Source organism: Anarhichas minor, unplaced genomic scaffold (assembly GCF_050575085.1).
Source record: "Anarhichas minor isolate MPS153535 unplaced genomic scaffold, ASM5057508v1 ptg000003l, whole genome shotgun sequence".
NCBI lineage: Eukaryota > Metazoa > Chordata > Actinopteri > Perciformes > Anarhichadidae > Anarhichas > Anarhichas minor.
In genome coordinates this window covers 15,890,505-15,916,956 of record NW_027466449.1, presented here as the reverse complement: position 1 = coordinate 15,916,956, position 26,452 = coordinate 15,890,505, and the positions used below count along the sequence as shown (strand labels likewise).

At 40.3% G+C, this 26,452-nt stretch overlaps 1 protein-coding gene across 1 annotated transcript; it reads left to right on the top strand.

Moving 5' to 3' along the window:
- Positions 1-6,636: 6,636 nt before the first annotated feature.
- cdh26.1 (cadherin 26, tandem duplicate 1) lies at positions 6,637-26,207 on the top strand. Its single transcript, XM_076090306.1, has 32 exons — positions 6,637-6,663; positions 8,665-8,724; positions 8,827-8,919; positions 9,019-9,174; positions 9,265-9,409; positions 9,506-9,675; positions 9,794-9,922; positions 10,013-10,198; positions 10,284-10,540; positions 10,693-10,838; positions 10,949-11,179; positions 11,272-11,493; positions 12,257-12,381; positions 12,496-12,570; positions 13,260-13,325; positions 13,555-13,629; positions 14,499-14,570; positions 14,884-15,018; positions 15,319-15,510; positions 19,335-19,445; positions 19,792-19,911; positions 20,001-20,147; positions 20,282-20,426; positions 20,524-20,693; positions 20,839-20,970; positions 21,061-21,243; positions 22,065-22,372; positions 22,456-22,598; positions 22,697-22,921; positions 23,047-23,271; positions 24,228-24,340; positions 25,989-26,207. The coding sequence occupies exons 1-32, from the start codon at positions 6,637-6,639 to the stop codon at positions 26,205-26,207; spliced, it is 4,803 nt and encodes a 1,600-aa protein (XP_075946421.1).
- Positions 26,208-26,452: the final 245 nt, after the last annotated feature.

Here is a 26,452-nt window from a genome sequence, read left to right as displayed (position 1 = left end):
GAATGTTTCCCTGAGTTCATTGGAATTTGTTTGTTCAATCTAAAACCTTTGTTTGTTGAAACTCTTGGTGTCATTAGACTCAATATGCAAATCGCATGAGTCATCCCGCTCCCATGCACGAACATGTTTTAACTTTTCCTTACACCTGAACTCTGTGGCCCTCGGATTTCACTCCTTTTTTATCGGCGTTTAGATGACAGTACCTGGCATTCCTCTAATAGGAGTTACCGGACATCACAATGAGAATTTGAATCATTCAGACTGACAGCCGTTTGGCTTAAAGAGTGACCGGACTGGAATGGACCGACTTCAAAGGAGCAAAGTTACAGTTTTATTACGTATCTTTTTTTTGTGTTTCAGAAGATCAACCTGAGGCAGGAATTCATGCACAGTGAGCAAAACCCAACAACAAGTTGTACTTGGATCTATTGCCATGTGCAAACTAGTTACAGTATCACGAATGGAACTGTGTTTGTAGATGCATGCCATTTCGATCTTGTTAGTGACTGCATTATACATTATCAATCATGTAACAACTTTGCATCACTGTACTAAATACCGAGTTACTCCTCTCCCCCGTGTGAGGTGTGATTTGGAAGTTTGATATATTTGACCATGTGGCGAGTGAGTAATTCAGCTGAGAAATACTTGTTTGTTTCTGCACAGCATATCTGTTTGTGTGAGTATGAGGGATTTGTGCGTGTGAGTTGAGGGTGTGGATGGTAAATATTGCAAAACAGGTATTCCTCTGGTCGAGCCTACAGCATCGTTCAAAGCCACCTTTTTACAGTGTTAAATGATGTGTCGAATATCTCTTCCCCACTTGAACTGAACACCTATATGAACTAAATAAAAACCGTTTAAAGACTTTAAGTATTCTGTGCTGCTGTTTCTCTACCTCATTAATAGATTGTAACAAACACAATGGAATGCTAAACATTTCGGCGACAATTCAAACAATGCTTGAGATGTCCGTGTACTTAAAGGATTGCTCAACATATTTTGCTGATGTAATCATTCCTCATGTTCATACTGGATATTGGGAGGGAATTTTACAAACCAATGAGGAAGTGCCTTAAACCTGGGGCGACTCCTCTGGTTGCAAGTCTGATTGTATAGAAGTCTATGAGAAAATGACTCTACTTCTCTCTTGATTTATTACCCCAGTAAACATTGTAAACATGAGTTTATGGTCTCAATCTCTAGTTTCAAGTCTTCTTCAATACAGCATGATGTTCATTTAGTACATTTTGGTCCCATTTAGAGTATGGTAGACCTAAGGTAGACCTTATAGGGGTGTATTAGAGCCTTATAATGATACTCCGTCTACTGCGTTTTTATTGCTCCGTTGTCCAAACATGGTCACTGCCGTTTGCTGGTTCCAAGATCCAATCCAAGATGTCGATGGCCAGAAGACAAAATTTGAGGCTTCAAAAAAGCAGTCCACAAACCAACGGATGACGTCACATTGATTAAGGCCACTTCTTATATTTAGTCTATGTGTGGTGGGGAATGCTCCCCAGAGAATGAGGCGTCGGGTTGTGAACACAGCCATCAGTGCCAGCTTATAAAAGGCACCTGTTGGCATTACCTCATTCCTTTTTTGTCCCCTGTCCCTGTGGTGGCTTGTAGTGGTAAATATCCCCGAGGAGTCCAGACACTGGTGGTGGTGGCTGAAGGTTCTGCAGGAGTTGGCTGGAGATGCTGATGGAGTGCTGAATCTGCGAAGACGGATGGTGCTGGGGAGAAGGAGGGTCGCACGAAAGGGCTACAGCCCATTTAAAAAGAGACAGCAGTAAAGCTGATAGGCTAACGATGAGGGGGTTTTGCCTCTGTTTTGCCCCTGTTTTGCCTCTGTTTTGCCCCTGTTTTGCCTTTGTTTTGCCTTTGTTTTGCCCCCTGTTTTGCCTCTGTTTTGCCCCCTGTTTTGCCTCTGTTTTGCCCCTGTTTTGCCTTTGTTTTGCCTTTGTTTTGCCCCCTGTTTTGCCTCTGTTTTGCCCCCTGTTTTGCCTCTGTTTTGCCCCCTGTTTTGCCCCTGTTTTGCCCCTGTTTTGCCTCTGTTTTGCCTGTTTTGCCCCTGTTTTGCTCCTGTTTTGCCTCTGTTTTGCCCCTGTTTTGCCCCTGTTTTGCTCATGTTTTGCCGCCCCTGTTTTGCTCCTGTTTTGCCTCTGTTTTGCCCCTGCTTTGCTCCTGTTTTGCCCCTGTTTTGCCCCTGTTTTGCTCATGTTTTGCCGCCCCTGTTTTGCTCCTGTTTTGCCTCTGTTTTGCCCCTGTTTTGCCCCTGTTTTGCTCATGTTTTGCCGCCCCTGCTTTGCTCCTGTTTCGCCTCTGTTTTGCCTGTTTTGCCTCTGTTTTGATTCATTTATTTGAATATAACCGTTCGTTCATTTTTACGAAACACGTCTCTCTCTAATTTCAGTAACGAATCTGTGTGCCTTAACAATTCAAAAAAATAATATCTTAAGGTTGTTAAGCTTATATTTCCTGGGGTGTCAGTACCAGCTTATAAAAGGCACCTGTTGGCATTACCTCATTCCTTTTTGGCCCCTGTCCTGTCCCCGTGGTGGCTCGTATTGGTTAACGTGTTACAGTGGTTTGAGTGTTACTTCATCGTCCTGCCGTCTGAGTGACTACATTTCAATCAGGAGAGACAAGTGAATGGTTTGTAGTTGACGTTTATTATGATGGATGAAGCATTAAGAGTTCGACAGAAATAAGCTGGTAGGCTAACGATGAGGGAGTGGCCCTGGGCTATTGGCTGGATGCCTCTGTTTTGCACGGGTGCTTGATTCTTTAAATATAACCGTTGGTTCATTGTTACGAAACACGTCTCTCTCTAATTTCAGTAACGAATCTGTGTGCCTTAACAATTCTAAAAAACAATATCTTAAGGTTGTTAAGCTTATATTTCCCGGGGTGTATTTTCTCCAGGTGGCGTTGTTGGTTCCCTCACTTCCCCCTTAAGACCCCGCCACATATGGAACAGAACAAGGACTGTGGGTTATGTCCCCCATCACGTACACTGAAATCACTTCAGGAAGGGATCTCTTCAGGGCCAGTAGGACTGGAGGGATGATCACAGTGTCCACACGGGAGCCTAACTATAGGTTTAAAATGTACAATTTGATGAATCATTTCAGGAGCTGTTTATAACTGCTCAGCGTTCACCTGTATCATAGTGCAAGGGACAAAATCAGTTTCTCACAGGAACAATTTTAATGTCAAATGTCCCTAGGATATAAGGCACTGACTCATACTCTTGTTTCTCTCCTCTCTCTCTGTATTGAGGTTTCTCGTTCTTCTAGTTTCACAAGTTAGCATTTTCTTAGATACATAAATGGTAATTTAATCGATTGTATTTGCCATATATCATGACAAGGACTGCTGAAAAGCTATGAGACGCTGCATTGTGCGCTACTACATGGTTCGCTACTACATGGTTCGCAAGAGGGGCCCGGGGTTCAATCCCGGGCTGGACGGCCCTTCTGTGTGGAGTTTGTATGTTCTCCCCGTGGCAGTGTGGGTTCTGTTCGGGTTCTCCGGCTTCCTCCCACTGCAGTCCAAAGACAGCAGAGGTTCATTGAGGACTCTAAATCGTCCGTGAATGTGAGTGCCTGTCTCTATGTGTCCTGCGATAGTCTGGCAACCTGTCCAGGGAGTACACTGCCTTCGCCCAATGTCTACTCTTAAGTCTTCCAACAGGCACATTCAACCTTTCCCTCCACTATTGTCAGTAAAAAATGAGTCCAATGAGCTCCTAAACCCAGAGTCAACAGTAGTTAATTCCTCCTTTCCAGATCTACAACTTTGCCACCTCTCATTTCTTTTTCATCCATAAGCATGGACCCAGAAACTCCCTCCCTCCATCACTGAGGTCACCCAAGCTGAGACTGAGAACATTCTGCTTGATGAAACAACCCTGTTGTGCCTTGAATCCTTAAAAATGCATAGACTCCACAAACTTAAGTACTGGGTATACCTCATCATTATACTACATTCCCAGAAAAGACTTAAGTCAAATAATCCTAATTGACATTAAATTAATTGACAAATTTGTAGCCTACTGTATTTTGGCAGCAAAATCCGCTTTGGATTATCATTAAGAAAGACGGTGTGTATTTGGTGACTATATTCACAAATGTCATTTACCCGAAACTAATGGCACTAATGACAAACTGGTTTTCTTTAATCATGCAGTGAACTGTTACAGACGGCAATAGGCCGTTGCCTGCTCCATGCGTACAAAAGAACTGAGGCTAAATCCTGAGGCTAAATCCGTTAAAAGAAAGCTGTTGAGTTGATCAGGAATATGATTTTATTATCCACATTGCCAGGCAACTGACTAGCAGAGCAGGTTTGAGTTTGTTGTCTGAGTCATTTAAATTTGTATTCATTCAAACATATTAACATTATACATAGATACAAAAATCAACAACAAAAAATACATTCAGCACTTAACTGAAAGGCCGCGGGTGTATGTGGGCTCTGACATTGGAACACTCCAACAGAGCCTGGAGAAAGATTGGCCTCTTTGTTACGTTTCCAACATTTACTGTCCTGCATTAAGCCCATTTCAAACAGTTTTTAGGTGTGTAAAATAATATCTATGCACAATTTTGTAACGGTTAAACGTTCTTCTTGCATCCCTTGTAGCCCAGCCTACATTTTAATATGATCTCTTGCCATAAATCTTCCCTAATCTTATTGCCAAGATCATTTTGCCATATCAGTCTCAGGCCTTTGCACATTGTACTTTGAATATTTGACATTTTCTATAAAATATGAATTCTCGGACAGTATTTATTCTAATTCTTTATGCTGAGATTCCAAATCACTTACTATTTTAATTTGCTCTCTTTTTTTCTCCTAATGGAATAAGCTATGATTTAAGAGGCCTCCCATGCTCTTCCAACTTTATCTGTTGAACCGTTGTTCCACAGGAAGAAATGGTCAATGTTTAAAATGTTCAACCTTATCAACAGATGATCTATCCTGGAGTGAGATTTGTGACTATAAGAGTGGAATGTATATTCCCTTTATCTTGCGTTAACAAGCCTCCATATATCCGTCAATCCAAGGTCAATAGTTTAATTGCCATTCAATCTTTTGGCATATTTAGTTAAAGAAGGAGTTGTTTTGTCTAGAGCCCCATCCAAAACTTGATATACAATCTCCAGCTGTGTGCCCATCAACTATGCTCCCGCACTAATTTATTTATTTTATGAAAAAAGCCTGGATCTTTGATATTTGGCGCATAGATATTACATAGATACATTTTTATTCTGTCAATTTTGAGCTTCCAAACATATCATTCTTCCTTCCTCGTCCCTGTCTTCTAGCCACTCCATGTTTTTATACTTTTTAAAACTTTTTTTTACATGAACAATAATCTCTGAATTGATCAAGTGAGTCTCTTCTACAAAAGCCAAGTCGGCTTGTTAGGATTTCAGACAACTAGATTAACAGATGGTTTTGTACTCTCCATATTGAGATGATAGCTGGCACATGAGCGTGGAAGCGGTCAGCAGAAGAAAAAAAAAAGAGGTGCCACCTATAGCTGCATATCAAAACCCAAGAAAACATTAACACACAATACAACTGTATGCTTTGGTGATGTTTTTTAAATAAAGTTTTCAGGCGCCGTTGTGTCCATATATAGCTCGTTTTATTCATCATCAATCATATTTGTTTAATTGTCTGGGTTTTTCTCCCTTCTGGTTGATTCTTGCCAGGCTACACTGAGCGGACATTTTTTTTAGTTTTTTTTGCAGCATAATACGTACAGATAAACAGAATGAAAATGTAAAATAAATAATAAGAGTTAGATAAAACTAAAACAAGAATAGAAGTAGGCTGAAACATAGAGACTATGCGAGAACACTTAAAGACAAGACTACAAGTTAAATATAGAGAGGTATGATTCATTTTATAGTATGATATAATAAATAATCTTAATATAATAAAATATATAACAATATACAACAAACCATCATTCCTACTGAGAGACAATGAAGAGAACATTTCATTCCAAGTGACGTATGACAGCAGAAGTATCTGGATCCGTATGGCGCTAATCAGTAAGTGCATGGAAATATGCTTGTGCAAAAGAACATAATGTACTGAATGTATGTGAGGTGACAGTGAGTGTCAGAGTGACTTACACTGCACCAGTGGGTTTAAAATGTCCTTTCAGTCACTATAAAAAAAACTCACAGGATCCATGAAATTGGGCTACTTTTGCGTGTGATGCAGGTCAGTCATAAATAAGACATGGTAACGTGAGCTATGGAGCTGGAGGGGTGTACACCTGAGCCGAGCCCGGTTTGCTCAGCACAGCCGGAAAGCCCAATAAGTCACATTATCTTTCACAAAATATATTTAGATATAGAAGCAAGTACACAGGTATACAGCTCCTACTGGTCTTGCCCTACTAATATTTAACTGTAAAATGTAAAGCATTTGACAGATCACACCGCACAGAATTGCACTCCGGGACAAACAGCCTTTTGTTAACTGCAAAGTCAGCCAACCTGTTGCCTGCAGGCATTGTGGGCTGTCTTCTCTGCACTCTTACTCAAGCTGACTTTGGCTCTCCTGGATCACTCCCACACAGGATATCAAGCAGAGTGGACCGAGATGAGGACCATTCCCCTGCTTCTGTTGGTAGGCATGACATTCTTAATTATCGACAATCATAGTAATAAATATTTTTACAAGCAAATATTTGATTGACAATGAACGTGAAAAACAAAGTAAATGTTAACTTATTTGTTTTAATCACAAGCTGTTGAGAGTTGTTGCTGCTTATGATTACTTGTAAGCGTGAGAATGAAGGCACATGCAGCTATTCAGGTTAAAAAGTCAGCAAGCAAACCTATGAGTTGTGTTGTGTAAATGCAGGGCATTGCAGCTTAGTTCACTGGGACATGGCTTCGGTCTCTGCCTGAATGAACTAACCATGAGCATTAGGTAGATGTCACACCTTAAGTTCCAGTGAAATTGGTTTTGTCCCAAAATTCCTTCACAAAGGTTTTTGTAAACACACACCTACTCCAGTAATACGCTGACTAATAGATCGACATTGGAGTCAAGAGGGGAAAGCCACATTCGTGAGGATTATACCTCTGAATCTCTGCCAACATCTTCGATTTCGTTCAACAAGTTTAAATAAATGAAAACAAAACTTTCACTTTTTGGATCACTTCTTAAAACAGACTGGCTTTTATGTGATGTTGTGGCTTTAGTGCTTTATTATATTATTGATTTTACTAAATTATTTAACTAAATCATCTCATTTATGTATTTCTTAGTTTATTTTTATCGTATCGATTTGGTTTTATTGTTTTATCTATTGTACTGTTTTATCAGGGTTTACCTCTTACCTTAGTTTGTCTGCTTTGTTGGGCCTCACTGCTGAGCTTTCTGTTGTTTTAGTGCCTTTTATCTTGCTTTTGCTGCTTTGTCTGTCAAAGCTCGTTGTAAACTTTGTTTTTAAAGGTGCCATATAAATAAAGTTATTGTTATTGTTATTATTCACTCAGATTATCAGGCATAAATATGATGTTTGCCCTGTGATCACAGTGCAGTGAAACACGTATACACTATATGCTACACTTCATGTCAGTCCAATGATTGGTAGCTTTTATCCAGAAGAAGGCAACATCTAGTTGCTGGTTGCCGTCCGGCCTGAGACCTTTGTTGTACGTCATTTCCCATCTTTCTCTCCCCTCTCCGTTCCTGTCACATCTCTACTGTCAGCTGTCTAAAAAGAAAATAAATAATGATAGAAAATTCTGAAAATCAAGGCTCACTTTCTAATTTCTTTTTTGAATTTTTGACCGTCGGCCATGGAGTTCAGCTTTAAGAAGGCCGTGCGATACGATCGAAAGAATGTAAAATATAAAAGTGTACGTGATTCTCACATCACTGTCAGTAAAAGCATCAGTTAAATATGTAGTGGCTGTGGGGTGACACTGTGGCTTAGGAGTTAAAACGCCCAGAGCAAAATCCACAAAGTTACCGATTTGTATCCAGGCGGGGACATTTACGTATCTCTCCTTCCCTCATTTCATAACTACCAAATTAAATAATCATAGAACTGAACAGAACAATAAGAGCAGTGACTCACATGCTTTGCTGTCATTGAAGTTTTGATTGATGTTTTTGTCAGTTGTAGCTGCCTTAGGGGTTCATTGTCACTGTCCGTAAGACTGATTTCAACAAAGTTAACTAAACTGCTGTCATTTTCTCTCAGTGCTATTACCGGTAACTGCTGCGCTAAACATGATGCAGTCCTGCTCAAAGGCAAACTGTGGGAAATTGGTTGGCCGCACTGGTTTCCTCCCAGAGTCTAAAGAAGCGCAGTTCAGATGAACAGCAAGCTTGAGGTTGTTCTAAGTGTGTTTGCTCTGTGACAGAATGTTCTCCAGCTTCCCATGACACAGAATAAGAGGGGATAGAAAAGGAATGAATGGACGCATCTACGTTCGTTATCCCAGGAGCGAAATATAGTGAAGGAGAGTCAGAGAGACAGAAAGGCAGACAGTGAACACGCAGTAATAAATGTATCACGAAAAGAAAAAAATTAGAGTAAACGAGTAGTGAATAAAGCGTGACATGAGGTACCTGTCATGGGTGTTTTATTATCCCCTTTTTCTGTTGTAGGTTGCATTAACAGCCCTGGCAGAGTCTCACCGCGGCCAACACATCGGGCGTGCAAAGCGGGTAACTTCCTCATGTTTGGAAATCCAAAGTCCTGCCAAAATGTTTTCCTTCCAACAGAAAATTTAACAATTTTATGTTTGATATACATGCTGGTTTCAACAGGAGCTTTTGGTGCGTTCCAAAAGAAGATGGGTTTTGTCTACAATTGAAATCGAAGAAGAAGATTCTGGGCCTTTCCCGAAGGAAATTTCGAAGGTGAGGACATCAGTTAGTAAATTAAATAACCAATCGATATCCTGGCTGGGTGAAATGAAGCAAACAGTAACAGCTCCATGGTTTTTGTCTTGACCCCAGATGTATAATGACCAGACGCATGTTTCGGGGGAAAAGTACAAAATAAGTGGGATGGGTGTGGATAAGGAGCCTTTCGGAGTGTTCACCATCGACGAAGACACCGGAGTCGTCTATGCCCACAAAGCTGTCGACAGAGAGGAACACGAACTCTACCATGTGAGCTACCAATCCCTATGATGATTAATACATTTTATGAAGATTCCTAACCATTAAAAATAATTTTCACATGTGTCCCTTTACCCACAGATCCGGTTTGATATGTTAAGCAAAGAGGACGACGAAATAATAGACAGAGAACTATCTTTCAATGTAGAAGTAAAGGACATCAATGACAACCCACCAATATTCGAACCTCACTTGCAAGCCGATGTGGAGGAAAATATTGCAGAAGGTGAGTCGCACAAATGACTCATAGAGTGCGCATATCATCTGCCTGTAGTCACTTCTAAAACACATTCAACCTCTTTTGCTTCCTTACTTCTTGAAGGGAGCCCTCTGATGCCGCTGTATGTCACGGACAGAGATAAGAAGAACACGCCCAACTCTGAATTCACCATCAGTATCGTTTCGCAGAACCCGCAAGAGCCCAAGATTGAATTGGTCATGTTGTCTCCCAGCATTGCCCAGCTCTCCTTTAAAGGATGTTTTAACTATGATGTGAGACTTACTTACATGATACCTACATCAGTGGGCAGCTGTATGTACATGGAAACACACACACACACACACATATACTGATTTGTTAATCTAAAATATCATCTTTTATATGTTTCAGAAAGTAAAGAAGTATGAAATTATTGTTCAAGCAAGAGATCATGGAACACCGCCCCTCTCCTCCACTGCCACTGTTACTCTCAACATTATTGACAGAAACACTCATCTGCCGACGTTCAACAAGGAGGAGGCACTGATTTTTTTTTAAAAATTATTATCATTAATGAAGTTGCTTTTTAGAATGTTTGATGTTAAATATGAAACTGTTCTGCCTGTCCAGTACAAAGGTGAGGTGAAGGAAGGAATCACCAAGGACGATATTTTGAGAATTGCGGTAGACGACAAAGACACTCCCGAAACTCCCGGTTGGCGTGCCAAATACTTCTTCGTTAAAGGGAATGAGGGAGGAAACTACAAACTTGAAACTGACCCCATCACTAATGAGGGTATTCTGAGTGTCATCAAGGTAATTCTGCTTCAATTGTTGACAGTGGGCCAAGTTAAAAGTACAAAATATAAACAGCAACCTAAACTTGCGTGTTTCTTTTCAGAACAAGGACTTTGAGAAGACAACTTACACTGACCTGGTGGTCAGAGTGGAGAATGAGGAGGCCTTGTTTCTTTGTGGCACAGACACACCTCCAACTCCAAATACAGTCAAGATCAAAATGAAAGTGATTGATATCAATGACCCACCTCACTACGAGAAAAAAGTGTATACGGTGTACAGGGTAGAGGAGGAGGAGCCAGGAAAGGTGCTGTTGAATCCGAAGGTTTACGACGTCGACTCCAATGTAACCCGTATCAGGTTGGTGTCTACATACTGAATTATGCTTCCTTGGCACATTGTGAATAGAGGCCGACACATGCTGGATTTTTCAGGTGGTTGCCAATATAGCTGCAATTAATGCTTTTAAATAACATGTTCTGCTCCTGTTCCCCCTTTCCTTCTGTGATCAGGCATGTGCTGTTAGAAGAAACAGCTGGCTGGGTGAAAATAGATGAGAAAACAGGAAAACTCACAACAATTAAGAAGATGGACAGAGAGTCACCTTTTGTCGATGACGATAGCGCTTACAAAATCGTCATCGGAGCCATAGATGATGGTATAAAGGAGCCCTACTGGTTATTCACCATGATGATGTGTTCCACTGGTAAACTTAATGCGTGGATTAATTAAGTGGTTGTTTTTGTTGCCTTTGCTGTGGCTACACAGGTGAGCCTTCAGAAACAGGTACAAGCACTGTTCTGGTCTACCTACGGGATATCAATGACAACAAACCAGCCCTGCTCAACAAGGGCGTGATTTTGTGTGGAAACAAGGTCGACAAGGTCATGGTGTCTGCCGCGGACGCAGATATCAGTCCTTTTAGTGGGCCCTTCACTTTCTCCCTGGGTGGTGATGACAAAGCTGTGACGGAGCGATGGAAACTAGACCCTACCTTTGGTCAGTACATATCTGTGAACCCTCATTACTACACAAACAGAATTCTTAAAATTGAAGTGACACTACACACCTCTCTTTACACCCTTCACCAGGTGAGGAAGCTGGGCTCGTTAGCCTGATGACACTTCCTTTTGATAACTACTCAGTGCCCCTGGTCATTAAGGACCAGCAGAGCTCGATTGGACTTCACACCGTGGAAGTGATGGTGTGTGAGTGTGGAGAGGGAGGTGTTTGCCTCGGCAAAAAGCCGCCTTCATCCAGCCTTGGGCCAGCGGGCATTGGACTTCTCTTTTTGGGACTCCTCTTATTGTTGCGTGAGTATGTTAATCATTGGCAACATTTACAAACTCATAAAGTTCATGGTCAAAATGCAAATCAACTTCTCTGAGGAACTAAAATTGGTCGAGAATGTTTTTGTTTGTTTTTTTAATTTTGGGCTATTTTGCCTTTACGATAGACTCGACAGATAGACTAGAAAGGGGAGAAAGTGAGGGAATGGCGCGACTGTCAGTTAACTAATAGATGGGTGAGGATTCAGTATTTATGACAAACCAATCAATAGCTCGATTCAACCATTACAAGACATTTCTTTTTATAATCTTAAGATCAAATTGAATTCTGTCCTCGCAATTTTTTACCTAATGGTTAAACAAAATGTGTGAATTGGAGTTGGTGTGCAGGCGTTAAACAAGTTATGACTTAATTTATGCTGCTCTTGTGTTGATGTGAATGTAACTACACCTATCATTTCAAGCGGTACATTTTTTTTTTAACAACCTTTATTTGGTCGAGGAAGTTTCAGGGACGCCCTGACCACAATCAAACATTTACACCCATTCACACCTGGAGGCTCTCCAGCATGACCACAGTCTCGTCTGTTGACATAAGCAGTTTCACCGCTTAAGGATCTTGCTCATGGTGGTAATGAGGGAGGAGCAAAAGCTGATCTTTTACTGTCCCCGTCCCCCCCCAGCTTTATCTTAGCGGTTCATTTAGGTCGACTTGGCACTTATGTGTCGCCTCAAAAAACAGTGTGTACACGTTTTTTAACAGTGTCATTTTAATGTGTGTCTGCAGTGCTGCTTCTCATCTTTAAGTGTCACTGTGGAGGGAAGGATTTCCAGAAAATAGCCACGATGCAGGATGAGGGCAACCAGACCCTCATCAAGTACAACCAAGAAGGAGGGGGGTCCGCAAGCATGGTGGGTTGTGTTGTGTGTGAGCAAATTACAGGGAGTAAAACAGTGACAGTATGTTAATAAACCAGTCACACCCATTTCTGGGATCTATTTGTTCTTTCTCTCTCTTCTCTGCAGAGTGAGCCCATTTTGCTCCTGACTCCTACAAACAGGTCATCTGTGACAGATGGCCTAAAAATGGGCACCATGCAGGTACTCCTCCTCTCCCCCCTCGGCCTCTCACTCCCCGTTTTTGTGGTTGACTTTTTCTCAGGCTTCAGGTGTGTCAGTATGGGCGCAAATGACAAAAGGGTGTGTCGAAAGGCAAGAGTCTTAAAGCACTCAAGAGAAAAACAAACAGCATATTGCTGAAAAGTTAATGACAGCTATAATACAGTTACTTCGGTACTTTTTTTTGTCTAACCGAAGTGACGACAGCATAAATTGCAGGGTTTGCACAGCGTTGTGTAACAAGTAGCTCAGAGGTTGGCTTTAAGCAGTGCTACGATACAAAGAAGACATCTTGTATTGCCTGGAGTAGTTTGCAAAAGGGGATTACCTGAGCTATTGTGAAGGCACATATCACATTTACTGCAGTTAGCCGCAAAGCATTATCATAGTTTGAATGTGACATAAAGTTTGGTTGTGCACCAGCAGACATATAACTGTGTCAGGAGTTGATTGATGTAATGTCTTGATGAAATTTCAGCAATTAAGAATTGCTTCATATGATTCACGAACCTACAAGTTTTATTTTCCAAGCGTTGATCTTGTGGCTAGATTTCCCTAATCAAACACAATGCTTTGTTACATACCGTTTAAAAAACAAACAAAAATAGAATGAGATTTTTACTCGCCTCTGCTTGCAAGGTTTCTTTATTATTTTTGCATCTCTCACCTAGGAGACCAAGATGGCTCCAGTAATGACCCAGGACATGTATGCGTACAACAGCCCAGCGCTCGGCATGGTGAGTACCAGGACTATAAATAGACTCCTTTGTGTGTTTGCAATTCTACAAGACAAAGAGTTACGACGATTTAGAGTCATGTTTACAGCAGCTGGCTGGACTAGTTTGAAGGCTGATTTCCAAACAATAAAGTAGCTTACTGTGGTGGGTGTGGATAGGACTTACAAACCTGTAATTGGTATTAGGCAGGGCCTGTTGCTGTCCTAACCTGGCTGTATGTCCTCTACAGATGAACTCTAACATGAACTTGCAGGGCATGCAGCACCACAGAGACACAGTCAGAAGCCACGGAGGGCAGGACATAGTGAGTGACTGCAGCTGTGATTAAAAAAGTTGCCTTTTTTTGCCAAGTTTTCCTTTACAAATGTTTTATGGCGTTGCTCTGATAGGTGTGTTTTGTAGAAAGGCTGCACACAACCTCCTGAAATCCACAAGGAGGCTCTACCGGATTTGTTTTTTGAGGCGACCGTGGCTAAGTGGAGAGCAGGGCCGTTTTTCAATCAGAGGATCGGCGGTTTGATCCCCGGCTTTGGCTCTGCTAGTCACATGTTGATGTGTCCTTGAGCAAGACACTTAACCCCAAAACTGCTCCCGTAGCTGTGCCTATACGGTGTGATAGAATCTGAATTGTAAGTAGCTTTGGATAAAAGCATCTGCTAAATGACTGTAATGTAATGTTTTAACGCTCCATGAGCAACGACTGTTTCCCACAGTCCGTATTGCACAGATACCCCCGACCGAGTACGAGCAGGAGGCTTTTTATGTGGTCCCATTTGTTTGAATGTTTGTCTTTTTTTGTTTCTGAGGTTTTGAAAAACAACCTTACCAGATTTCTTATGATATACTGTATCTGTTTGTTTTTTGTTTTTTTAAATCCACAAATACAGTGACTGTAAGTGAGGATCAAGTGAGGGTAGTGAAGACTGAATCTGTTTATTTCTTTAATTTCAGTACGCTACATGGGCTTCAAACACGATGAACACCCATCAGGTAAATAGTGGTCTTCATTGAATTAGTATATTTTAATAAGTAGGTCAAATATAAACATATTTGACTGCACTGTAAACACTTTCTAATGCTTATACAGTATTTCAATTAAGAAGTAGGAAGCTAGTACATGTACATTATATGTTTACCTATGGGTACACATTATAACCTCCTCTCTCTGAGCAGGGAGGCTCTTCGAGATACAACCGCTCTCTAAGCCTGCGGTCAACTCAACACATTTCAGACCACATCGAGAAGGTAAGAGAGCCACATGTTGAAGTGTCTTTGGACACCGTAGTAAGTCCGGCACATTGCATCTGCATTAAACTTCAGCAATGCTCATATACAGTTTGTAACATGGATGAAAACAAAATCACAATAAGGTTGTTTAAATCTGCTTTAAGCAATGAAATAAGTAGAAAGTTACTGCGAGGAACCTTAACTGGTCTCAATTTAGCACTGATGCCTCTGTATGATTTGCATAAGTAAACATGACCATCAGCGAGAAGATTGGCTATTTCTATAAAGTTATTCTTGATAAAAAGTCATCGGTGCCACCGATCAAAATCAGATGAAGTCATGCAGGTTCACCAGAAACTGCTGCAGCTCGGACTCCAGCAGCGACCAGCTGACCACGGACAAATACAGATCCGGCTTCACTGCCACCTTAGACAGCATCGCCTCGCTGCTCATCCGGTCCCTGCTGGTATAGCCAACAACGACGCCGCGCTGCTGGAGACACATGCTGTATTGCTGGGCCCGCTGGGGGGGAAGGGAGGCACGGCAGAACCAGGACTGTGCAGGGAAAACATTCTGCAGTAAAATGACACAGGGATGTTCACAGGGACTGCCAGAATCAACACAAAATGAAAGTTCCTCGTAGTCACTTTAAGTCCCATGAATATAAAAGTATACTTCCAGACTGAATGTCTTAATATATGTATTTTTGATGTATGTTTTTGACAAAATGACCCAGAAATCTTTTTTTGATTCCTCAATCCCACAGAGAATGCAACAGATTGATGGAACCCATGTAGGCCGGCCAGAGTACCAACCCTACGCGTATGCCTACGAGGGACAGGGCAGCAGATGCGAGTCGTTGGATAAGCTGTCACTCAGCAACCTGGGGGATGATTTGATGTTTCTGAATGATTTGGGGCCAAAGTTCAAGACCTTGGGAGGCATCTGTCACCGGACAGTTCAAAAAAAAAACATACAGCTTTAAAGGCCACTGCTGGACTGAGATTTTTTTTACCGGGAAAGTTGCTCTTCGACTCAAGTTTTAGATCGTGATTATGGACTGATCTGACTAGATCTTTAGAGAAAAGATGCACCACAATGGTTGGATTCTGTACTCTGGCATTTCGGACTTAAACATCCCACATATTTAGAGTCAGATGTTTGTATATTAGCATCAACCCATGAAACAAGTATTATGTGGTAGTCGCTGTGTTTTACCCGCTTGAAGAGGAGATTAACGCACTGAACAAACTGTCATGCTTTGGTGATTTTGAAATATTGGGCTTTGACAGAAACAGGGTGTGTTTGCTTGTTTTTTTTTACTTTGCTGCTTTAGGAATGATTGGGTGTCAGTGCTGTAGGTTGTGTCATAGCACTATTTTTTTTTTAAATATTTTTATGGAAACTGGAAAGAGAACCTTTTTGTTAATAAAGACCAGCAGAATTCAGTTGGAATCAGTCCTGTTAATCAGTAATTGGCCAGTGGTATTGTTCCTATACTAAACTGAGGTACCATGTCTGTGGCCTGCTGTTAATACTCTGATACAGTGGTGCGGAGTTTATACTGTGTATCTTGCAACAATACATAGTCCATTACTTGCTTTGTTTTCTTGTATGCATTTTTTGCATCTGCTGTCTGAAACATGCATTCTTTGAAATGCTGTATTTGGGAGGAAATTGGCCATCACTAAAGGATGTGCTAGTAGCAACCTTTTGGGGTGAAATCTTTTTACTTTTTACTATTAAAATAACTATAATAAAAATATACAAAAAAACATACTGTTTCAGTAGTTACAACCGATGTTTGGGAGTAGTAATCGAATTAAACTAGTTCACTATACTTTTGCAGTTGCTTGCTGATAGTTCAACTACTACTGGTTGTATAAAAATGTCTTATTTAGCGTTGTACTTAGCTCCAACCGCTCGTGTCACCGCTGGTTGCAAAAAAACGATGGCCAAAAACCAAACATGAGGCTTCACAACGTCAAGACCACAAACCAATGGGTGACGTCACGGTGACAGCGTCATCTTCTTCAGCAAGTTGTTGAGATTGCACAAGCCTGATGTTACAAACCTGACAAGTAAGACAACGGGACGAATGCTCAAGTTGAAGGTGCAAGTCATTTCTTTCTTTCTTTCTTTTGGTTTAAGTATGATTCATGAACAAGAGGACACATTTAAAAACTAAATTAAGTGGCATTTGTTGCTGACATGTGACTTTTTTTTCACCAGCAATATAATTTAAGAACCTGTAGTTGGTATTAGGCAGGGCCTGTTGCTGTCCTAACCTGGCTGTATATCCTCTACAGATGAACGCTAACACTCGCAGGGCACGCAGCACCAAAGAGACACAGTCAGAAGCCGCGGAGGGCAGAGCATGGTGAGTGACTGCAGCTGTGATTACACAAGTTGCCTTTTTTTCTTGACGAATGTTTTATCGCGTTGCTCTGATAGGTGTGTTTTGTAGAAAGTCTTCACACAACCTCCTAAATCCACAAGGAGGCGCCACCACATTTGTGTTAACGCTCCATGAGCAACGACTGTTTCCCACAGTCTGTATTGCACAGATACCCCCGACCGAGTACAAGCAGGAGGCTTTTTCTCCCGTCCCATTTGTTTGCATGTTGGTCTTTTTTGTTTCTGTCTATTCTTTACAGGACGACAGAGGTTTTGAAAAACAACCTTACCAGATTTATTATGATATACTGTATCTACTATCAGAACATAAAGCACGTGACTAATAATTGTCTTTCCTGAGTGCTACCTGGTTCCAGTTTGTTTTTATTTTTTTAATCCACATATACAGTGACTGTAAGGTCAAGCGAGGGTAGTAAAGATTAGGTTTATTTCCCTAATTTCAGTACTCTGTACACTTTACAGTCAGATGTTTCAAACCTGACAAGTAACAGGACGAATGCTCAAAGTTGGTCAAACGATCTGAAAAGGTGAAAGTAAATATGTTTATGACTTGTGAACAAGTGGACAGTTTTATTTTAAACAAATTAAATTAAGTTGCATTTTTTGCTGGTATGTGACTTTTTTGCATTAGATTCTTTTATATTATCACATCACATGCACTTTGTCAATTTAATCTTTTATTTTTTTTAGCAAAGTAGTATAAACTACATTTTCTAAGTAGCTTTAATTAACCAAACTATATTGCTGTCCAGGGCAGCTTTGCCTCCAGTGTAAAGTTAATTGGTACTGTTGCTGATAGTTATCGTAAATGCCCTTCAGTCTTTTAGCAGAAGTGGCAGAACTTGTTTTTTTGATTAATCTACATAACTGCATCAAATAGATGCCAGATGCAGTTAAGGCGTGGCATAAGAGTCATCAATATAAAAATCTGACGACCTGACCTCATTTGATTCGCACGCATAACTCAGTAACAAAGGACATCCCTGGAACTATACAGGATTTTGGAAAATATTTTCTGCAGCAAAACAGCATAAAAACACAAAAAAACATAAAAACATAATTACACAATAGAAACACAATAAGACATTGAAAATACTGGTAGCAGGAAATACGAAATATATAAGCGGCAAACAACAAAACACATTATAAAGACTGATGAAAACCAAAATACACAAGGAGGCATGGAAGTAATTCCAAGAAACCTAAAGTCCACTTTCAGTTTTCTTTGGTATTGATGTAGCAAATACTGGTTTTGAATCACCCACGCAGGGTGTTGTTCGGTCACAGTTCCTGCCTTTTTTCTTGAGAAGAAATACCATCGAGGCTGCAGGTAAAGGGTTTCGGATCTGCCTTGCGCAAACAATATCCTACAGTGTACAGTAAAATGCTGGCTGGAACCTTAGACTGTACAAAACATGGCCGTAGTCTCCTCGAACCCACAGGTTTCTGAAGAGCCAAAGTGAAGCTCAAAGTGGGCGGCTCCAGCCGTCGCCATTTTAGCCGAGACAACACAGTTTAATCCCAAAAAAAGGGCAAAACTATCTCAAAGCTACCAAGCTAGCTAAGGCTAACAATCCAGGATTGAAGTGCGATCCCCTCAGCTCGTTGACTTTGTGCATTAGCATTAACGTTATTCACCATAAAGCACACGCGTCCTCCTTTCTTCTTGCCAGAATCCTTGCATGAAAGCCCACACATCGGCCACCAGGAGTCTTATTATTTGTCCGATATTTGCATGAAGAATTCTCCAAAAGGCACCGTCACCACAAAGTCACCACATTTAACATGTGAACAAAAGAACAAGAAAAACTACAAAAGTAGTCTACTTCGTATACACGGAGTCTGAGCCTGTGCGGTGTTTCATCTACAGTACATTGAGGCTGTTTACAAGCTTTCGAATATTTTAGGGGTTTATGGAGACCCAAAGTGTTCATGTCATTGTTGTAAAATCATCCCGATTATTTTCACAATGACAAAGTTCCGGTTGGTCAGAACATAACTGCTCTGTCCTGTTTTTCCTATTGTGATGAAACGGTCCTTGGGGGAGAAAAAAACACAACATATACAATACATTGTCATACTATATACTGCATTTTATCATATATTTTATCTGTGCTTAATCATATGTCTTTCTCAATGTTTTATCTATTGAGTTAATATTACTCTTACAGACCAAACTGCATTATATGCATTATATTATATTCTGACAGACACACACACACACACAGTATTTTGTACACACCCAGCTGCTACAGGCCAGACCTATAAAGGCTCAAGTGAGATCATTTATGATAACAGGCCCTCCCACTCACAGGTACACTGCAGCCAGAACCTGCATTGACATGCAGTTGATCTTCCATTCAGCTGCATCCAAGGACTAAGCTATCAACTAAGGAACTAACGACTCTAAAAACACATGATCTAGATTCTGGATTAACTATGGAGACAACACACCTCGGGCTTTTCCTGTTGCTGGTAAGAATGTATCTTAAGTGTCAGTATTTCTGGACAGAAGGGTTGAAAATATAAAGTTTTTTTTTGTGTATGTCAACAGTCAGAACAGCTTTAAAGTATAGTCAATTTGGAAAGTACAAATGAAATATCAATCAATCATAATGACAACCAATGCAGCAGACCCAGGTTTGTCTGTCAGCGTTATCGATTATAGATAATATACTTGATCTCGTCCCTTTCACCGAGCACTGCTCTAGAAGAGGTGTTGAGTGACTTGAGTTTAATTACAAAGTGTCTTTGTGAATAATTACTCTTACAAAAACCTCCTAAATGTACCTAATCTGGCATGAATAATGTGTTTCTGCAGTTTGTGGGAGTCCACGCGTCATCTTCAGAAGTTTTGAAGCGACAAAAAAGAAGCTGGATCATTGATTCCTTCAGTATCGATGAAGGCTACAAAGGAGTTTTCCCATACGTCCTGGGCAACGTGAGTATCTATCTGTAGTAGGCTACATATGACAAGATGCAGAAAGATGATTGCAAAATTCGCTGCTTTTGTGTTTCTACTCCCTACAGGTTACAATTGAAAAGAGCATCCCCTTTTTCAATATACACGGTGAAGGTATTGAAAAGGAACCCAAGGGCATATTACAAATCAACAAACTCACGGGCGTGATTACAGTCCACCGCCCTGTCGACTTTGAGAAGTACCAAGTTATAAAGGTTTGAAGGACTTTACTAAAACAGCATTATTACTGGACCTGTGTGTGTGTGTGTGTGTGTGTGTGTGTGTGTGCGTGTGTGTGAAGCACAGTGGAGGGTTTCATTATTTCACAATTCTCACATTTGCATGACAGCTAACGTTCCAGGCACTTGACAGAGACAGTCACGCCATAGACACGGAGCTGGGCATTGAGATATTGATCATCGACGCCAATGACAACACTCCAACGTTTGACCATGACAAGCAGGAGATCAGCATAAAAGAGATAACATCACAAGGTAACCTGCTGTTTCTTTTTCTCATGTTAATCTCTACTGCAACTGTTATGAAATGATAACATGAAATAAAACAACTAATTTCTTCTGATACCGACAGGCACAGACCTGATTACCGTTCGGGTAACGGATAATGACAGAAGTAAGAAGTATCAATTATTTGATTTACAAATAGTCTCAGTCCATCCTGACCCAGCTGATCTGGAGTTCATCATAACCAAGATCGATCTAAGCGGAACCATTTCATTTAAAGGGTGTCTGGACCATGAGGTGAGAGGACACATTGCACAATTCTCTAATCAATAATATCAAATCTGTTCATCACATAACTTCCATCTCTTAAATTTGAATAATATAGCCAAATCAAATGCGTTTCATGATATTTTTTTCATGATATTTTTTTTTTACCGACCAGAAAGCAGAGAAATACACCATTATAGTGGAGGCCAAAGGCTGTGGAGAGGGACTACAGCTCTCCAGCTCCAGCACCATCACAGTCAATATAGAAGATGGGAATAACCATCTCCCTGTGATAACAGGACAAACAGTGAGCCATTACTTCTTCACGGGGAAGGCAATGAAATACTTGAACAGTTTCATTTCATAATAAAAAAAAGCATATATTTTTTTATTCCAGGGTTCTGGGAGAGTGAAAGAAGGAGAGGAAAATGTTCTTCTTAAACGTCTGCAAGTTACGGACAAAGACAGCAAAGGAACAGCGGCCTGGAGAGCCAAGTATCAAATTCAAGGAGACACAAACAAGAACTTCAGAATCACGACTGATCCTGAGACAAACGAAGGACTACTGTATGTGGAAAAGGTATGTTGTCTTCTTTTCAAGCTACAGTCCATTTGATTTAGTAAAAGTACACAAAACCCTTTTTTTTTAGTTTTTAAAGCACTCACCGCTCTTAAAACCTCAGTTCAATTTGGTATCTTAAAACCTCAGTTCAATTTGGTATCTTAAAAGAATAAACACTAGCGAATAAAGAACTGATACAATACGTTCTACTCTTTTGATAAAGCACATTCAATCACACTTTCTAGTGGAGTTCCTGAGATTCCTGAGTAAGCTGCTTCCCCACAGATGCCCTTTGTTGATGTGTGTACTTCGGATATTATGCAGTACTCAGTATATTTGCTTCTTGCTCTCACGAAGGCTTGAACCACAAAAACTATGCTCCACTGTACCTTTCTTTAAAATGGTAAAGCAACCACCATACGGCTGCAAGAAAATATCGACTCACAATTGAGTATCGCAATATTATGTTTAGCGATACTGTATCAATTCTCAAAAACATTATTGATTTTTAATGAACTTTAAAAAAGGAAAAGTCTGTCCATATATATACACTACTGTACTATATACAGTACAGTAGTGCTGCCAAAGAGAGTGAAACTTAAATGTATTTCCTTGAATGTGGTAATTCATACGATTTTAGTTTTTTTGCACTGATCTACCAGTTCATCACTACCAGTTCATCACTACCAGTGATGAACTGGTAGATCAACTGATCTAGATCACTGATCTACCAGTTCATCACTACCAGTGATGAACTGGTAGATGAACTGTTTTTCATCACTACCAGTGATGAACTTTATGAATTTCAATATATCTCTACTTCACTTTCGTTTTTTTAGCATCTGGACTATGAAGACGGTCACATGCAGAATGTGACTATCAGTGTGGAGAATGAGATCCCATATTCCTCTTGTAAGGTGATGGATCGCAGCGACGCTGGTCTCTGGAAAATAAACACTGAGACAGAGAAACTTGGTACGACCACCCACCTCGTGACAGTGACAGTGATTGTGGAGGATGTCAACGAGCCTCCAATCTTCCACCCGCCTAACAAACAAGTTACGGTGGTTGAGAATGTCGAGGCCGGAAAGCATCTGGTAACATTTACAGCTAGCGACCCTGACAAAACCAGTGCCAACACAATTGTGTAAGTCATGAAGATACATCTCAACAGTATTCCACATTAATAGAGAACTTGAAAATGTCTAACACCACACGAGTGTGTTTCAGTTACAAAAAGGGAGACGATCCAGCTGACTGGGTTTCAGTGGACCCCAAGACTGGGAAAATAAGCACTACAAACATCGTTGACCGCGAGTCAGTCTTTGTGAAAAACAATGTCTATACGGTCCCAATATTTGCTGTCGACAATGGTATGAACTACAGGAGTATTTACACAGTGTACGTGTTATTGATCACAATTTCTTTATCACATTACTGAAAGTGCACAACGTGTGTTTTTGGTCACCAGGTCAACCTGCATTGACAGGCACTGGAACCCTGGAAATCCTTATTACAGATGAGAACGACAATGCCCCATCCCTGGCTGCAAGCAACATAGACATGTGCCAATCTGATGGACTCTCGCTGGCCAACATCACGGCCGTGGACCCGGATGAAGAGCCCTACGGTGGACCGTTCGCCTTCAGGCTCCTGGATCAGAAGAAGGGCAAGTGGAAGCTTGACCCTTTGCAAGGTGAACTCCAGCTCAGACAAACATAGCCGAGATCATTGCTAGTATAGAAACCAACCTTGAAGTCTAGTTTATACAGTATGTCACAATGATTCTTGACAATGTGTCAATTTGTTTTGGATGTACAGGGTATTCAGTCAACCTGCTGAAAGAGCCCACAGTTCCTTCAGGACAATATGAGTTGTTGCTGGAAGTGTTAGACCTCCAGGGCCAGAGATCTGCACACAACCTGTCAGTTACTGTGTGTAACTGCAAAGGCCCAGCGAGGCCAAACTGTCGCCTCCGTAAAGTAAGCTCCTCAATCAGAGGAGGAGGGATTGGGGCTGCTGTTTTTGTAATACTACTGCTTGCAGGTAGGACAAATCTTCATAATTGTGAATATTCTGTGAGGATTATGTTGTGGAATATTTCTTATGACTAGTCGGGAGAAGAAAATTGAGGTTTTCTATCAATATAAAGTAAAACAGAGTTTTGATGAACGATCAAGGTTTATAAAGTCAATTTATTTGCTTGCAAGCAAAGAGAACAGTCTCACAGACACATCGCAGTCATCTGTAACAGTGCTCTCCTTAACAGTCAGAATGCATGGACTTTTATGCTCAGACAGCTTCCTGTTATCTGCTTAGCTAACAAGAATACACAAAGAACACAACAAAAGGCAGGTCATCCTTCGCGCCTTAGTATATCATTTAAGACAGTCAGGAAGATGCTTTTATCTCCTGTTTACAAATCCCTTTTGTTCACAGTTTGCCTTACACTAATCAGTTTAAACTCACAACAGATGCTTCTTTTGAAGTCACTGTGACAACATAAAAATGACCATTTGCAGAGACAGAACAGACATTCTTTACCCTCACCCATCCCATCTGCATGCAAAGGTTTACGCCTTTACAACTTCAGATAACACGTCATCAAGGAAGTTAAAAGTATTTCAAACAGAGGATCTCTGTTAATCAAAGCCTCTCTGTGTCTCTGTCTTACGAAGAGTAAACAAAAACAGTGCACAATGATGACAGATAACAAGACACCTGGATACTAAACTAATTAAAGTCATCTACTGAAACTACAGTTTGGTGTCTGCTCTTTTAGGACTTACATTCCTTAAACCTTCACATTAGACTATGACATATTTTCCCATTACAATTATGAGGTCTTTTTTTTCAAAGTTGAAATGTTTTCACAGTCGAACACTATATCTTCTAATTTAAACTGACATAATGTTTTTTTACATGTTGATCCTTCCTCAGGTAAAAGATTAATTTCAGACATGAAACTGTACGGTTTGATTTGTGTGTGTTTTTTATCACAGGTGTGCTACTTTTGGCTTTGCTGCTGTCATGTAAGAAAAAGAGCTTCGCAATCACAGATACACAACAAAATCTGATGAAGAGTAACATTGAGAACCCGGGAACTGACTGCGAAGTAAATACTTTTAATGCAGAGTTATCATTGTCTAATACAAAATACACACTCACACACACACACACACACACACACACACACACACTTGTTTTTCACACTTATTTAACGCTTATTAAATCATTTTTAACTGTAAAGTCAAAAGTAATTTTCTTTCGTATATTCTTTCTTCACATCTTTATATTTTTTCCTATATTTTCTTTTATAAAGTATAAATATAAGTATGACTTGTTGTTGTAAAATCGTAAGACAGGTATTTAAATTGTCAACAGGTATTTGAGCCGTTAAACAAAGGATACGGCCAAATGCCAGCATTACCAGTAAGTGATGGAACATACACATTCATTTAAGCCTATGAAGCAAACTTTTCTTAATCTGTTATGCATCATATAAAAAGGGTACTACTTATTGTTCTTCAGTTACTAATGTATGGTCTTGACTTTACTTGAAATTGCCTTTTTGCAGTTTGTGTCAAATGGCCAGACGGAGCGTAGAATGTCCCAAACTAAAATCTCAACAGGCCAAAGGGACTATTTGAATCAGGTACAGAAATTATTTTTATCATTATTTTTATTGTTGTGATTTCTATTTTTATTTTGTAAAAATTGGCAACATAGATTAAAGGAAAATACAAATCCCATTGAAAGAGCTCCACCGTTGCTCAAATATAAATCACATTGCACTGAGTGACGTAACAATGAACATGGGTACTATGGTGTACTTTGAGTTGATCCGGCAGACGCCGTCCTGCTGCTGTAAATACTCTAACACACCAAAACCTTCACTGATAATAATCTTTTATATATACTATTTACTCTCGAATAATGTTTTAGGAAATGATTTAGCCTTCATTTTAATAAAAAGTTCATATTTGTGAAAGGTTTTCAATGTTTTTTATTTACATTTTCATTGGGAATGAATGAACTTGGGGCTTAACACTAGCACACTCTTTGTTTTGGTCTTTTCATTAGATTTGTTGACAGCTAGAAAATTCTGGAATAAATTGCAAACCTTATGCTTATGTTGTCGAGTGACAAAAGGACACTATTTAAAATGATTTTGAAAGTGATATTTTTTTTCCACAGTTGCCAATTAACTCACCGCTGGAAGGACACTTTAAGCGTTCGACCTCTTCTCGTTGGGTACTAAAATTGTTATTATTGTTTTTATTGTTATTATTGTTATTATTATTTTATGTGAGTAACTCGCCGAAGTTTAAAAAGACAAATATCAAGAATTTTAGTCAGCCGTGACATTTGCAGTTATTTAAATTCTACCTTATTTGATTTTCCAGTCAACAGGAACGTCATCGAGAATGAGGAATTCGCACAGAAACTCTATGCGCGGGGTATCTGCCATCTACACTACTACCAACCCTTTTCCTGTGAAATGTTCCATTATTTCATTTATTTCAATATATTCATAGAACTTTGACATTTTAAGTTGGATCTCTATCTGCTTCTGATTTCCCAGACTTGGATTGGACGCAGTGGACATTCAGCATATCAAGAGAATGCTGTATTCAACTCTACAATGCTGCCCAAAGTACTAAATATGGTAATGATACGAGTTGAATCACTCTTTCAAACCTAAGGTAATGCTTGTTCTCTTTAGAAAACACATTCTCCTTTTTCTCCTCTGCATTTTAAAGATGCTGTCCAACCTGAAGGCACAAGGAGATGAGCTGGGTGATTACGTTCCTCATGTGTATGCTGAGGAGGGAGACACAGGGAGCGACTTTGAGTCCGACGCCTCCTCCATCCCTGACATTTCCTTTGACCCAGACTTGGACTTGGACCTGGATTCCAACTTCAATACTCTGGCCTCAATCTGCATGCCTAGTGGAAGCGCTGCCCACAGGAAGAGTTGAATATGAATGTAGATCAAAACTGCACTGATTTTATCTGTAATATATTAGAGGAGACAACATGTCTCACAATGCAACCTGGTGGGAAAAATGGCTGCGAATTGTATTAATCTTTGGATACATTTGGATACGTTTGCTTAGCTGTCAAACTTTCAGTTTGTTGAACTGCACAGTTCAGTTGAACTGCTATGGAGACCTTTGTTAGCGACAGAAACATTTCACCCGGCATGTTACTCAACCTGTTTTTC

What these genes read in the sequence shown, in the direction of transcription:
- cdh26.1 (XM_076090306.1), top strand. Translation starts at nt 6,637, where the DNA reads ATGAGGACCATTCCCCTGCTTCTGTTG. An exon ending in TTTCAGACCACATCGAGAAG is followed by an intron (nt 14,571 to 14,883) that starts GTAAGAGAGCCA and finishes GATCAAAATCAG; the next exon opens with ATGAAGTCATGCAGGTTCAC. An exon ending in CTGTGATAACAGGACAAACA is followed by an intron (nt 20,971 to 21,060) that starts GTGAGCCATTAC and finishes TTTTTATTCCAG; the next exon opens with GGTTCTGGGAGAGTGAAAGA.